The sequence below is a fragment of the Pygocentrus nattereri genome, chromosome 8, assembly GCF_015220715.1.
Source record: "Pygocentrus nattereri isolate fPygNat1 chromosome 8, fPygNat1.pri, whole genome shotgun sequence".
Lineage (NCBI taxonomy): Eukaryota > Metazoa > Chordata > Actinopteri > Characiformes > Serrasalmidae > Pygocentrus > Pygocentrus nattereri.
Window position 1 is genome coordinate 18,313,869 of NC_051218.1, and position 14,972 is coordinate 18,328,840.

The 14,972-nt window shown below is 38.1% G+C and overlaps 1 protein-coding gene across 2 annotated transcripts in view; it reads right to left on the reverse strand.

Moving 5' to 3' along the window:
• sorbs2b (sorbin and SH3 domain containing 2b) overlaps window positions 1–14,972 on the reverse strand; it is a 74,561-nt gene that overhangs the window by 35,651 nt on the left and 23,938 nt on the right. For both annotated transcript variants that reach the window (XM_037540813.1, XM_037540814.1), the window contains 3 exons: window positions 8,015–8,068; window positions 5,117–5,212; window positions 558–584 (listed from right to left, as the gene is read on the reverse strand). In XM_037540813.1, the coding sequence (XP_037396710.1) occupies window positions 558–584; window positions 5,117–5,212; window positions 8,015–8,068 (177 nt within the window). The remainder of the gene's footprint in view (window positions 1–557; window positions 585–5,116; window positions 5,213–8,014; window positions 8,069–14,972) is intronic.

The following is a 14,972-nucleotide window of genomic DNA, read 5'->3' on the forward strand; positions in this document are numbered from 1 at the left end:
AATATTACAGGCATCAACACAGTAAAACATTTACATTTGTAAAAGTAAACAGTCATATTGTAAGCACACTATATAACTTGAATTACATTGTATACAACTATGATTATATAATGCAGTTATATTACAGTTCTGTGCAAAAGTGACCATTGCATTTCAAAGTAACACAAGCAGAAAATTCGCAAATCAGCAGGTATTCACAAAACAATGGACTGACCATCCCAGAGTCCAGGCCTCAACATCACTGAATGTTGTTCATTGAAGACTGAACTGTAATAACAACAGAGTGTAACACATTAAATATTTTAAAAATGATGTTATATTTAGTTGTTGAGGCCCCTGTATAATTATATGTTACATATACATGACCTGCTTTTTTCCTGGAGCTGAAAAATGAACATTAAGTACTCAATGGCCATTCTGATGGGAAATTATGCAAATGAAGCATGGTCTCTGACTTCTGCACAGTACTGTATAACTATGTAATTACAGTTATAATAAAATATCTGTGGCTTTGGCTTGTAAAACAGCAAAAGTGCTTTTTTAAAATTTCAGCTTACCTGAATCTGTTGAGGGAGATTCAGTGCCTAAGCAGAAATAAAAAAATATGTCAGTGATAGAGAAGTGTGTACAAAACTTACTGACATGGCTTTATCTTGTTTGTTTTCTGGACATATGTTGCTTTATTCCAGTGTGAAGTCTTCAGAGAGTAAGAGCTCTACAATGGATGTATGAATGGCCTATGATCTATGATACTCATCAGGGTGCATTCATGTAGTGTGTGTGCTGTGTGTTACATCAGATATCATTACTGGCTCTGTTCCAGACCACTGCTCCAGTGCTCCCAGCAGGTGAAAATGAATGAGGATGATGTATGCACAGTGATGAAAGAGAAAGCTTTCCACTTATATTTCTCTAATCTCACTGCAATATCAACAGTTATTCAAACGTAATCATACAGCTGTACAGGACAAAGGTCAGTCCTCTCTGACTCTTAATGGCTATAAATGTGCAAACATGCACATATTTGACGAATAAACTCTTGAATAAATGTCTGGAGGTCAACCCTTAGAAGCTAGTATTATTAAGTGATGGTGTCATTTTAAATGAATTATTTAAAAAGTAGAACATTTCTATTAAAAAGCACAGAAATAGTAGATTTGTGATCATAAGTAAAAGATGACATATTTTGTAATAAGTTATCGCTGAATTTTTCAATGCAATGTTAGTCTGCGCAGGCGGCTGTTAGCTGACGTAACAGATCTGGTGTTGTCGCTTTCCTCCGAGCGCGTTCAGCTGTCCCGTGACGCTGCGTGAGTGGTAGTTTGAAAAGAAGCAGTGGTTGTCACAAATCTTGGAGGAAGCCTGTGCTAGCCTTCAACCTCCTAGCATTGGTAGTATCATGTGACTGGGGCAGTCCTAACTAGTGAATGGAGACGACTAAATTGGGGGAAAATCGGATAAAAAAAAAATGTTTAATAATAACTGCATTAATTTGCGTAGTTAATCATGGTTGAAATTGTCTTCTTTGCTCTAATTACACTGCAAAGAAAGATATTTTTTCCCATTTAAAAAGCATTTATTATAAGCTTCATCAGATTTTTCTTGTTTATACTTTTCCTTCTTATTTACTACATTCAGTAATCCGATATTAACCTGAACATAAAAACACATGAACAGAGGGGTTACAAGAAAAGAGGGTGAATGCAGTTTTCATCACCAACATCCAGTGAGAGCAACAGTGACCGCATGTTCACAGCTTCTCTGTGACTGGAGCCTCTCGTTCTCATACAGTTATGTTATGACTTGTTTTGAGGGGAACTGGCGCGTTTTAGTTTATGGTTTGTTTATTTATCTATAGTTCTCCTGCAAGCACTGTCTAGTGAGGCATCCTCTGGTAATATTGTTACTGATATTACTGGTATATTGCAATATAAGTGCTCTGATTTGCTTGTAAATGATAGTTCAGACAGTTCACAGCTTTGTGCTACATTAATTTTATCACATGATAAGGCGATGGCATGATGCAAAGAGGAGTGCCTGAAACCTCTTTACCTTTGATAAAACCATTGTAACACATGGACACGAGGGGCTTATTGCTTTTCTAAAATGGAGAACGACATAAAATATGATTAAATGCACAAAATTTCAACGAATAATTGAAGTTGTTATAAATTACTGAAATAAACAATTCTTCCACCAAGAAATGTAGATCCTTTAGAGTATGATATTGTTGCTAGGCATCCTCGACTGCTGAAAGAGGAAGAACATTCAAGCAACACTGAATATTGCTGTTTTATCATATAATAATAAACATTTCATAATGCAAAAACCTTCGATTTATAAGTAGCTTCTGTTCCCAAATCACCACCACAATGACAATGCTAATGTCCGTTAGCACATTTATGCACTTTCCTATCTTATTTAGCACTAAGCTAACAGAACTGTACGTCCTCTTTCTCATACTGGGGCTCCCTACTCCCAGTGTAGTGCTACTCCTATTATGTAGGTATAAAAAATACTGGCTCCTGCACCCAAACAGAGCATAATATAGCTAACAAATAGCCACTTGGTACTCAGCTGCTATTGTGGTATTCAGAACTTACACTGCACACTATATAGGAGGTATGGAAACATTTGAGATTCAGCTTGGGTTTAATTCTACTTAAGGCAGTACTAAAACCCAGACATTTGAAGAATGAGTCTATCCTTATTTATATGATAGTTTTACATTCAATAATGTAGTCCTTTGATTCAAGGCCTATTATATTAATGAAGGAGTTGTTTAGCCTGGTAGCTAGCTGATCAGCCTAGTTCTAGTTAAGAAAGCAAGTTATCAGCCCCTCAATTTAACAGAAATGTGTTTTTAATTCATCAGTACACTCAGCGGTCAATACAGGCAGAATTACAGTCAAAGATTATTGTATAAACTCAGCCAATCATATTTAAGGACCACATTTGTGTTCATTAGTGGAAATTTGAAAAGTTATTGTTGTTAATAGGTTACTGGTCTTAAGGGACTAAAACATTTATATTATACAATGTTGAAAGGCAATATAGCTCATTGCCTCACTATGTAACTTTATTATTTTGTACTATGTATTGTTGACTCAATTATGAACTCTACACTTCTAAGTGTTAAATACTCTTCTTTTTTGTCTTTATGTTCTTTGACATTGACACTAACTTAATAAATCTACCTCCCCACTAAAAGCATGGTCAAATGAGCAGTGGTCTAACAGGCACCTGAAACGGCTGTGTTTGCTCACTGAGGCTGAGCTGGTCGCTCACTCCTGCAGGAGCTCGCCTGTCAGCGGAATAGTTAAACAATGGAGACTATGTGTGTGTGAGGTCATAGTCCATAAAGCCACTCAAACAAAAAGGGTCACCCCCAGAGGAAACAAGGCTGAGAAGAGAGGGGAGAAAAAAAGCAACAGAGTGCACAATTGTTGCCATGGAGCAGCACAACTATGGCAACAATCCAACTCCAGTGAAAAGTCTGTTCCCTTTTAAGTAACGAAGAGGACCACTCACAGCTTCTGAAGCCTAAACATGCCACCCTGGGGGCTGCTAAGGGCTAGGTGGAGGAGAGAGAGAGAGAGAGCGAGCAAGAGATGCAGGAAACCAGCAGAAGACAGGCGTAAATGATGCTAATCCAGTGAAGAGGAATTCCTGCCTGGGATGATTGATTAAACACAGCCTGTCTCTCTGTTTGCTCAAAACTGTCAGTTTATATACAAACGACAATCTTGCTCACATGTAAGGAAGCAAGAGCTATCAATTACATATGACACTTGAACAAACATGAGCAAAAGCCTTTTAGTGATGCTGTTAAGGGCGACAACATTAAGGTAGACTTCACATTAGTAGCTATTTACTTTGGTATCTATTCTTGTTGGACAAGTTCGAAACTCCTACTTGATAAGCAGGTAATATTGTAGCTTTTAAAGGTCCTGAACTGGCCGGGGTCCAGACTCCTAAAACAAATCACTAACTCAAATCACTAACACTGGCACTCTGTCATAAAATGGACAAAAGTGGTGTGCAGAAATCAGAGACCACCTTTCCAGTCACAACAGCAAAGTTATTCAAGTGATACATTTAACAGTAAATTACAATTAAATATAATAACAAAATTCTGTATTTTTTTCCTTCCATTTGCCTTTATTACAGCTTTCGTTTCTTTTTGGGAAACTTCTTTTTAAAGAAACCTGCAGATAAATTTTTCCACATGTCCATAGTTCTGTCTCAGAAATGTGTTGCTTTTTCTCCATCTCACAGTCAAAGTAATTATAAATGCTTTCAATGAAGTTGAGGTCTGGACTCTGGGATGGTCAGTCCATTATTTTGAAACCATCAGCAGCTTCTTTGTTTGATTTGCAGACTGATTTGCTCTTCCTTTTTTTACTTTTCTCAGTAAAGGCTTCTTGTTAGCTACTCATCCTTTCAGACTCATAGTGCTGAGTTGTCTTCTAGCAGTGGAAGGGTGGATAGAAAAACCTGTGGATTTTTCACATCTGAAGCATGGAGTTTGATCTTCTCCTCTCTCTCTCTCACAGATGAAAGCTTTAAGTACCATTCATCTGATGGGGGCAGGTTTAATGGTCTACCAGGTTGTTAGGAGTCTAATTTTCTATGTATCTTTTAAAGTTTTTTTGAACTCCAATTTTTCACTTAATTTCTTATAATGCTCTTCTTCATTATGCTAGTGGATTATCTTATATATACTCTCCTCAGAAATATCTAATGAAAAATGAGTAACTTGGTCTTAATGGCTGTTCTGATGGGAAACTGAGTAAATGTAGGATCTCTGATTTTTGCACATTACTGTTTGTCACATAGAGGTCCATTTTTATAGATAACAGTATGTCATACAGTGTTAGAAACCACAAAGGCAAGTCTTTTTGAGATTACTTACTTCACGGTCAAGCATGTGTATGATGACTTATGGGCTGATCCACTATGTATGGGGTACGGGAAAACCGTTTTTGATTTTAGACTGAACCATTGCTTTAAGAAGCTTAGAAGATTAGGTTAGAAGTCTTCATACTATGAAATACAGTTTAGTAGAGAAACAGAGTAGTAGAGCATGCAGGTCTAAGTCGGTTGGGAAGAATACCTGGGAGCCCATACAGGTTTGGGGAACTCTGTACTCTCTTCATTGGGGTTAGAGTGAGTGAGAGCGTGCTGCTCTTACGAGCTCGTCCTCCGCTGTCTGTGAGAAGCATGGCAGCATACACATAAACAAGCCTCAAACACAGGGCAAAGCACGTGCATCCAAAAAAAAAAAAAACCTTTGCATTTGATCAAGCATGTTAATCCAGCATCTGTCCCAATCAACCAAAAGACAGTGTCTGCATCTGCATGCAAAGCACTTCACAGCGTGTAAGTTAAAACATGTTTTAAATATTGCTGAAAGCTTTAAATGTTGCTAAAGTAATAAAGTAATCTATTTCATGCTGCCAAGAAGCCTCCAAGTATAATAAACTGCTAATTCACTCCTATAAATAAAGGTGTCAGAAATGGTTGTTTGGAGTGACTGCATAGAAGAACCACTTTTGTTTCCCTAAAGAAACTTTTAATGCACTTTTGTAAATTAGATGTCTGAGTCTGAAAAACCTTTTCAAGATTGTACACATCATGCAAAGTTTCTATACTATTTAAAATCTTTTCCTAAAATACTACATTCATGAACCATTTAGGAACCTTTATTTTTAAGAGTGTAGCTGATCAAGTCCTCAAATATCGCAATTACTCTAAAACAGATTGTTTCAAGGGGCATTCTGGCATACAAGTAAAGTTTAATACATCAGTTGTAATGTTATGCTTTATTCTCTAGCACAGCGTTATTTAATATCACTGCATTTTATTCTACTTCTGTTTTCGTTCATTAATGCAATACCTAACATGCATTATGCCAATATAATCATAGAATCATTTAGAATCCCTGTGGTGTTCAACCAAAGCTAGCACTGGAGTAATTCCTAAATGAAACATTAAACAAAATCACAAAGGAAATAGTGATTTTGTCTTTATTCAGAACAAAACAGATACCAGAGATGATTTTTTACCCTATCAGCCAGGGAAAAAGGAGCATGTCTGAAGGTAGACTAGTAGGATATTCAGCTTCTTAGCAGCAACATTAGTCTTCCTTCCAACAACATTTCAAAACAGCCTGCCCCCAAAAAATCCATTCCACAGCAGCTGTAGTTTTTCAAAAGTTCACCTCCAGAAGGGGATCTAGTTTTTAAAGCAGAATATCTCAGTCTAGATACTAATGCAAAATCATGGTAGAGAAAAACTATCTGAAGTTAGACTACATCAATGATAAATGGATCAAGAGTCTACACTCATTAGTGTCCCCCACTATATGTGGTGTCTGTCATTCCATTTATGTGAAAATGTCTCTTCATTTTGACAGGATGAACAAAAATGTTAAGAGTTTTGTTTTTCTAACAGTATATTATATCTTACACAGCAGTACATGGAGCTGACTAATGTTTGAGGCAGTGTTTTGCAGATAGACAGGGTGGGGTGTTGACAGTGCCTGATAGGTTCTCTCCTGACTCACAGGTCTGACTCTGTCTCACAGGAAGGGCTGGGTGCTGAGATGCTGAAGGCTTTAGCAGTGTCAACCACTGAAAAAGCATTTTTTTAAGCCAGCCCAGTGGCAGGAACTCCCACTGCACAGCACTTCCCACAAACCCAGAGATGAATACACAATCACATGCTGTGAGCTACAAAAACAAATTCCAAAGAAAGTGCGAGATAAGTAAGTGGACCATGGGTCATAGGGGGCAATGGGGACTTTCACATAGTTAAACTCATTTATTGAGCAAAGTAGAATCTAACTGGTCATTCAACAATATCTAAGCACTTGTGACCGAACAGTGGGAAAATCCCTTTATATATTTCCCTGTAAAATTTTCACCTTCAGCCAGCAAAATTATTTCTGCTAAAACGCCTGGATTCGGGGACGTCTACGGCATGGTGAAATGGAAACTGAAGAAACTATTTGTGCCTATTATTTTCATAATGCAGCAAAATGAAAACATTTTTAACAACTGTATATTAATGTAAAAGATTTATTATCCCCCTCCCCAAAAAAGTGATGATTAGTGATGATAGTGAAGTCCAATGCAGTGGTTCAGGATCAAATATTAGCTAAAATAAGCTCAATCCTGTTCCGATGCTTTGTTTCCTTTTTCACACTCTGTTTATACCACTATAATAGATGTGTCAAAAAGGGACATCATCCACAGCCTGCACAGATAAGGCATGTTTTCGGGGGGTTACCTTGGAGCTAGCTGCCTCTCGTGTAAACATGGGCACATAAAATTTGAGCATGCAGCTATGACACTATTCTGCCATGTACCACAAGCAACATTCCACTAACACCACACAGAAAACACACTCCCATAACCTTATGCATGTCACTGCTGTCAGAACAACTCAATTTAGGTTTTTCAGTTCTTGGCATAATTTGAAAATACCTGTAATTTGAAAATTGCCTGTTATTTTGTGAGTAAATTTCACAATGAATTGACCAAGAGAAATTGCCTAAAATTACGTGGAAATAGCGTCTGGTTCCACTGACTTACATTAAAAGTAGAGTATGTTTTTTCCTTCCCCTGTAAAGTTATCATTTTGGAGATTCAAGGATTTGTTCCAACAGCAGCAATATACTAAAAATGAAGTGTAGTATTAATTGGCCACCTCTCATCTGAACTGTGCGGCTGTAATCAACATACTCAGCATTAAAATACTCAAATGGAATTGGGGGGCAAAAAACAGGATCAGGACATTTCCATTTTGATATGACAGCAAGAAAAAGGGTCTCCTAAAGCATCTGGGGTTATACTGATTGAACACTGTGAGGACATACATGATTCTGATATAATGGCGTGGAAACCAAGGCTGAGATCAACACAGTGTTCAAAAATGCTGACTGTGATATTTGGAATGACAGCAGCCATGTAACAGTAAATCAGAGGAAGGAAAGAAGGCTTTTACATACCTGTATTCATGTTGAAGAGGTCTTCTTCTAGTGTTGTCTTGAAGTCAAAAAGTCCTGCAGAAATCAGAGAATTGAGCCAATTAGCAAGTACGGTATTGTAAATAAGCTAAGTAAATAAACCTGGCATGAGCCATTTAGCTTTCCATATGAGGAGTAAGATTAATAGCATGATGTTGATCTGAAAGTGCTCCATTAGTATCTTAGTCCCAGGACTGTTGAGTGTGGGACAGCAAGTCTTCGGTCCCATGTGACTATTCAACCCCCTGGGAAGCGAGCTCCCGTGTGAAAGGTGATACAAGTCCAGCATTTCTGCTCTGAAACATGCAGCTCAGTTTCAAAATACACACACACACACACACACACACACACACACACACACACACACACACACACACACTCCGGAACTCACCCATTACCTCTTTTGGTTCACTACAGCTTAACAACTGCTTGAATGCTTAAGAAGTAATGCGACACAATCAAACTTTTTTTTAAGCCTTCAGCCTGCATTGAGTTTGACCTAGATTGATCACTTTTCTGTGACAGATTAACAGCTCTTATGACCCTATTCCTAAAATACCCCGTTTATTTTGGTGTGAGCTGAATATTTCTAGTATGGTCTATGAAGGGAAGTTGTTTCATTGCGTTATTACATTACCTAACCCTTCAGCCATATGTAGCTCCTGACGCAGGGGTCAGATGCTGGTGTGTAAGCAGAGCAGTCCAGATAATGGACACCACTGAGTCTGCTGGACACATGCCTAACATATAGTGTCACCGCAGGCACGAGCGGTGATGACCAGCATATCTAACAAACAGTTTGGCATGTTTTACCTGAGAGGTCAGCTTCAAAACGGTATTCAGCATGACCCACTGACCATTCTTAGCACAAGCGTTTTAAAAGCAAGATAGAAAAGAGCAGATAGAAAGGGGTACAATAAGATATATCTATGAGATCTATCTATCAATCTATCTATCTATCTATCTATCTATCTATCTATCTATCTATATATATATATATATACATATTATATACACACACACATATATATTCTTTCACGTCAAAATTCTTTAAAAGTACTCTAAAAGTCACTATATATTAGCAGTCACTATCGAGCATATTAGTGATATACACACACACACACACACACACACACACACACACATATATATATATATATATATATATATATATATATATATATATATATATCCTCAACCACGCTTTACTGCTGATCCATATAGCGCTCTCTAGCCCTTCGTCAGACAAACTGCCTGTCAAATTCCAAGGAACACTTGTCTTTTTGTGCATAGATGCATCGCTCTGCCTTGTTTCTCCCTCAAAGACATGCTGTTTTGGTTGCAGCTCTTACATGAAGACCATTTCTGACAAGACTGAGTTCTGAGCTGAGAGCAGTACAACATATCTTCCTGATTTCAATAAGCCAGATGCACTTTACATATTCAGCACTCATTCTCTGAGGCAACCACTGCATTTCTGATACTAAACTTTGCCTGCTTGATTGTGCTTCTGTTGAAGAGCTTGGGCAGCACATCTGGAAACACCTGCCTGGGAGAGACCTTGCTGATACAGAATAGCCACCTTGTGTCTTTTTGCTATGCTCACTCACCCATAGTGCAAGATTCGAAGGTTAAACTGTCACATGTACCACACCGTTGCCATTTTAGTATGGTTGTCACTCAGTTTCATTCCCTCTATATAGCTGTTTCTGTTTCAGTTAATCAATTTATTTTCAATCTGCTCATAATGTCATTAATCAATATTTAATTAATGTTTGTTTAATCATGCACTGGATTATAAGACTTCAAAGATCAGAAGATCCACTCATACAAACGCAACACATACTAACACATCACCACCACATCAGTGTCACTGCAGTGCTGAGAATGATCCACCACCTAAATAATACCTGCTCTGTGGTGGTCCTGTGGGGGTCCTCACCATTGTAGAACAGAATAAAGTAACAAAGTATGCAGAACAGCAAATGGACTACAGTCTGTAATTGTAAATGTTCCTATATGCTGATAAGTGGACAATATGTATGAAAGGTAGCTGTTCTTAATAATATATTAATTATTCATAATAATAATTATTGCTAAATGTATACACACACACACACACATACACACACACACACACACACACACACACACATATATATATAGATATATATATATAGACATAATCCCTGCTGATTTACTACAAAGGTACATTTTAATTGACATTTTGACACTTTTTCAATCGAGTAGTTGAATTGAGTAACTGCAACTGCTCTACTTTTTATTAATAACTTTTACAAAATATAAAGCCAAGTTAGATTTCCTCCTCCTGTGTCCCATTAAAATTGGCCCTAAGTGCCATCCTCCAAAATAAATCTTCAGCCAGCGTACCCCATAAATCGGGCTAAAAAACACAGGGGACACATTTGCCTGTGACACCACCGGACCTGGGTAAATCACAAGTTGTAATGGCCTGTCAGCATTAAATGAAGAAGAGATTATGGTGTTGGATTTCAAGAGAGCAGACTAGTGGCGACAGAACAGCTGGAGGGGACAGGAGCTGGACACCCGCCTGAGAACACACATGCACGATCAAGGCTATACCACTTGGCCGCAGCTCCTTTTAAACGCTAAACATCTCAGGACAAACCATGTGCAGCAAAACGGGAGGCTGCACACATTTATATGGAACACAGTCCTACAGCCTGCTAAGAGAAAAAAAAGAAACATCTTAAAGAAATCATCCTAAAGATGATTGCATAACCACAGCCATGAGGCATTACACATGCACAAGTGGTTCCTGATAAACAGCATTCTTCCTTGTTGTTAGCAGCTTGTGTTTAGTCTGATTTATGAGCGGTGTATCAGAGACAGAGGACATTCTCATGTCACCCCCCACAGTCCCGATTCCTCTTGGCAGCGGAAGAAGCGTGAAAGCAATGCCTCGCACCTCCTTGACAACCGCCTAAGTGTTGATACAGGGACTAAATACTTTGAGAGGGCACCCAGACAAGCCATAATATCCGCAATAGCACAACAAGACATGTTGACCTGACACACAACATGGGTTAGCTCTATGAGACTTACCATTTTCAAGATAAATATTGTGATAACCGTCACAATATTTAGTTTTTTGAAAACAAGCTGCAATATACAAAATCTACTGGCAATAAAATGAGGACAATAGATTTTTTCTTGAAAATTGTTGCTTACAAAATAAACATGAGGAAAAGGAAAAAAATCGAATGGCTGATAATAATAAACAAATAAAAATAAGAAAAAGGCATAATTGGCTAACATCCAATCAGCTGCTTATTACTTTGTAGTTTTTGCAGTTACTAGGTACTGCTTATTGTTGTTTATGGGTCTAAATCTGTCCTGTCTGAGTTCTTGAAGTATTGTAAAGTAATTTATCGCAGTATCGATTTCTTATTATCACATTTCCCATCTCTATTTGTATATTACCTATTTTCCAATTTGTCACAGTTTAAATGTTTAAAGACTTCATCATGGGGCAGTCATGGGCTGGAGGTTAGGGATCCAGCCTCGTGACCGGAAGGTCGCCGGTTCGATCCCCAGAGCCGACAGCACGTGACTGAGGTGTCCCCGGGCTGATTGGGCTGCCCACCGCTCCAGGCAAGTGTGTTCACTGCCCCCTAGTGTGTGTGTGCTCACTAGTGTGTATGTGGTGTTTCACTTCACGGATGGGTTAAATGCGGAGGTGAAATTTCCCCATTGTGGGACTAATAAGGGTCTCTTAATGTCATGCAGCCTCCTGAACCCCTTGTGGATATGGACTTGAACTCCCAGAATCCTCTGGGAGATCACATGACAACCCATGTGACTCAGCGCCCCTATCAGCGCTCCAGGTCTCGAGAACATTGATAAGCATCATCTGTGTATTGTATCATGTGATATATATCTAGAATAGTATATAGCCCAGGGTAAAGCTTAGAATAGTCAAGGTATTGATTCACTCTGTTGATCTACTGAGCGTTTTTCTATTGTGGTATATGTCGTATATGACTTCTTGCTTTTCGTTTTCCAGTTTATGCTCTTTTTGCCCTGCTCCTTGGATTTGTTTGCTATTCTCTCTGATCTTGGATTTGAACTCTGTTTTTTGACTATGACTTGGAACTCTGTTTATAACAGTAAAGCCCTTTCGGTAACCTTCATCTGCGAGCGTCTGACTGTGTTTGAAACCTTAAACATAACTCTTCATGTTAGAATGAAATAAAAATACTACTACTACTACTACTACTGCTACTACTACTACTAATAATAATAATAATAATAAAACTATTAAAATAAATGTAAAAAGGCCACATTTACAAACTACCATCAAAAAACATGAATTTAATTGTTTTTTATTTAACATTTTACAAAATGTAAATCCAGTCGATAATAAATAAAATAAATAAATAAAACAGGCCTAACTATGCTCTCTTGTAATGAAACATTTAGTTGATCAGTGTTATTAAAGTAGTGACAATATCACAGCATACCATCACACATTGTGACATAATTTATCATGATAATAATAAACATAATCACATGGGCCAGTCCTAGCTACCTCTTAAATGGCCAGGACTTGAAGAGGGGTCCAAACTTCCAGGCAATTAGGCTGTTCTGTAACTCAATAATAACTGAACCAGTTTTCACAGAAGTCCATGTAGTAACTGAATAATAAGCTTCACAATGTAATAAGCCTGAGATTTTAAGGAGTTAAAATTAAAGCTAATTTCCAGAGTACAGACCAGTAACAGACCTTTATTACTGACTGAACTGATTTAAAAAAAAACAAACAAACAAAAAAAACACTTACTCCTACTGTCCAGGTATAGGAGATTTGTAGCTCCAATTTACTTACAGGTTAAAACAGTATTAGGACTAAATTGTCAGTCCACAAGCTTATTTGTAGCCATCAGCACTTTGGATGGACAAACACACACACTACTGGAGTATATATATGTCCAAACTCAAAGCGTAGACCTGCTCAGAAACATGTGACAAACTACACATGTGGAATGGTACTTTCACCTGGGCAGCCAGTGAACAATCTTAGCTGACCCAGTGTTTATATATGAAAATATGCAAGCGCAAAGGCCTTTACACTTTCTTTATCACGAAAATGATGAATATTTAACTTATAAAGCTAGCATAGCATTCTTGAATGACAAATATATGCAGATAAAAAACAATCTGCAAAAATTCTACATTGTCCACAATCAACAATTAGTCACAATAACAGAGAAAACTACTTCAGAATTATTCATATATACATATACATAGTGCATCATATAACTATTTCATATACATATTTTGTACATAGCTCATCAGCAAGTCATAATCATATTATATGTAGATGCTCTTCAACAGTCCTACCTGTTAAAGCTGTTACAGGCTAATGATTTCCTTGGCCTGTTCCACTTGAAGAGATTTGCTTATCAAGCATATAAGGATGTAACAGTAAAATGCAGTATGCAAAACTATGCTCTCACACTCTCACAACCAAATGAAAGAGTTCAGCATCCTTGCCATGTTGCTTAGTACTAACCAAAATAGGAAGAATCTCCTGCTTTTCATCTGGGATTTGGAGCCGAGCTATTTTTATTAACATTTTTGAGAGGACACAACAGGCCCTCTGTACTCCTAAAAAGGCAGCTTCTGGATCACAATTGCATTAAGGCCAAAACTGTGAACATCAGTTGCTGTGCCCCTGTTTATAGGATGGAATGAAGATGAGCACATTTTTCTTTAACTAATATGTACCCAAGACAATTTCTGGAACTGTTTAACATGAGCTCTAGAAGCGCTTTTCCACTCTTATATAAAGCTCAGGAAACTTTGCACAAAAATAAACGAATGCTCAGCTGATTAGCTGAACATCAGATAATGACTAACTGGTGCTAGATGCTTAATTGTTGTAAATATAAGTGATAAGTGATACTTTTTTGATCCCACAACTGGGGAAATTCCACCTCTGCATTTAACCCATCCGTGAAGTTACACACACACTAGGGGCAGTGAGCACACTTACCCGGAGCGGTGGGCAGCCCTATCCACGGCACCCGGGGAGCAGTTGGGGGTTAGGTGTCTTGCTCAAGGACACTTCAGTCATAGACTGAGGATCGAACCGGCAACCTTCCAGTCACAGGGCCAGATCCCTAACCTCCAGCCCACAACTGCCCCAAATGATGAAGCAGAGCCCCTAGTAAACCCATGCAGAGAACCTGCAAACTCCACACAGAAAGGGCCCAACCAGGATTCGAACCGGGGACCTTCGTGCTGTGAGGCGAGAATGCTACCCACTGCGCGACCATGTCGCCAAATATATTGCATGAGTAAATCTAATGACCATTAACCTTTTAATGTCAAGGCAAAAATTTACAAATGCTTATTTTACATGTGTTATAAACTACAATGTTAAGTAAGAAAACATATGACTACATCTTCTACCACTATACCAATAAGAGTCCTTGGGCAAGACTCCTAACACTGCCTTCGCGTAAACCTTACCTGCGTAAAATGATCAAATTGTAAGTCGCTCTGGATAAGAGCGTCAGCCAAATGCTATAAATGTAAATACTTCATAATTCAGTCACATTTTAATGTTACTCAATAAGATCACTAGCGATCTGAATTATGTTCTGAATGTGTGTGTGTGTATATGTATGCTCATTCAAACACTACCGCAGCGCATCCAACAATAAAGGCAGCGTTTATGCTTCTTTTACAGGAATGCTTTCTTTTATAGCAATGCTTTCTTTTGACAGGAAACACAGTAGCTCACATTAAGCTGATCCATTTTACAATGTCCAACATGGATCAGGGTTATTATTGTTCAAGAAAATGCTTACTGAAAAGAAAACTCATTGTACTTGTTACTTGTTAACTGCAATAAAATTCTGGGTAACTATGGCTAAATTATGGTCCACTG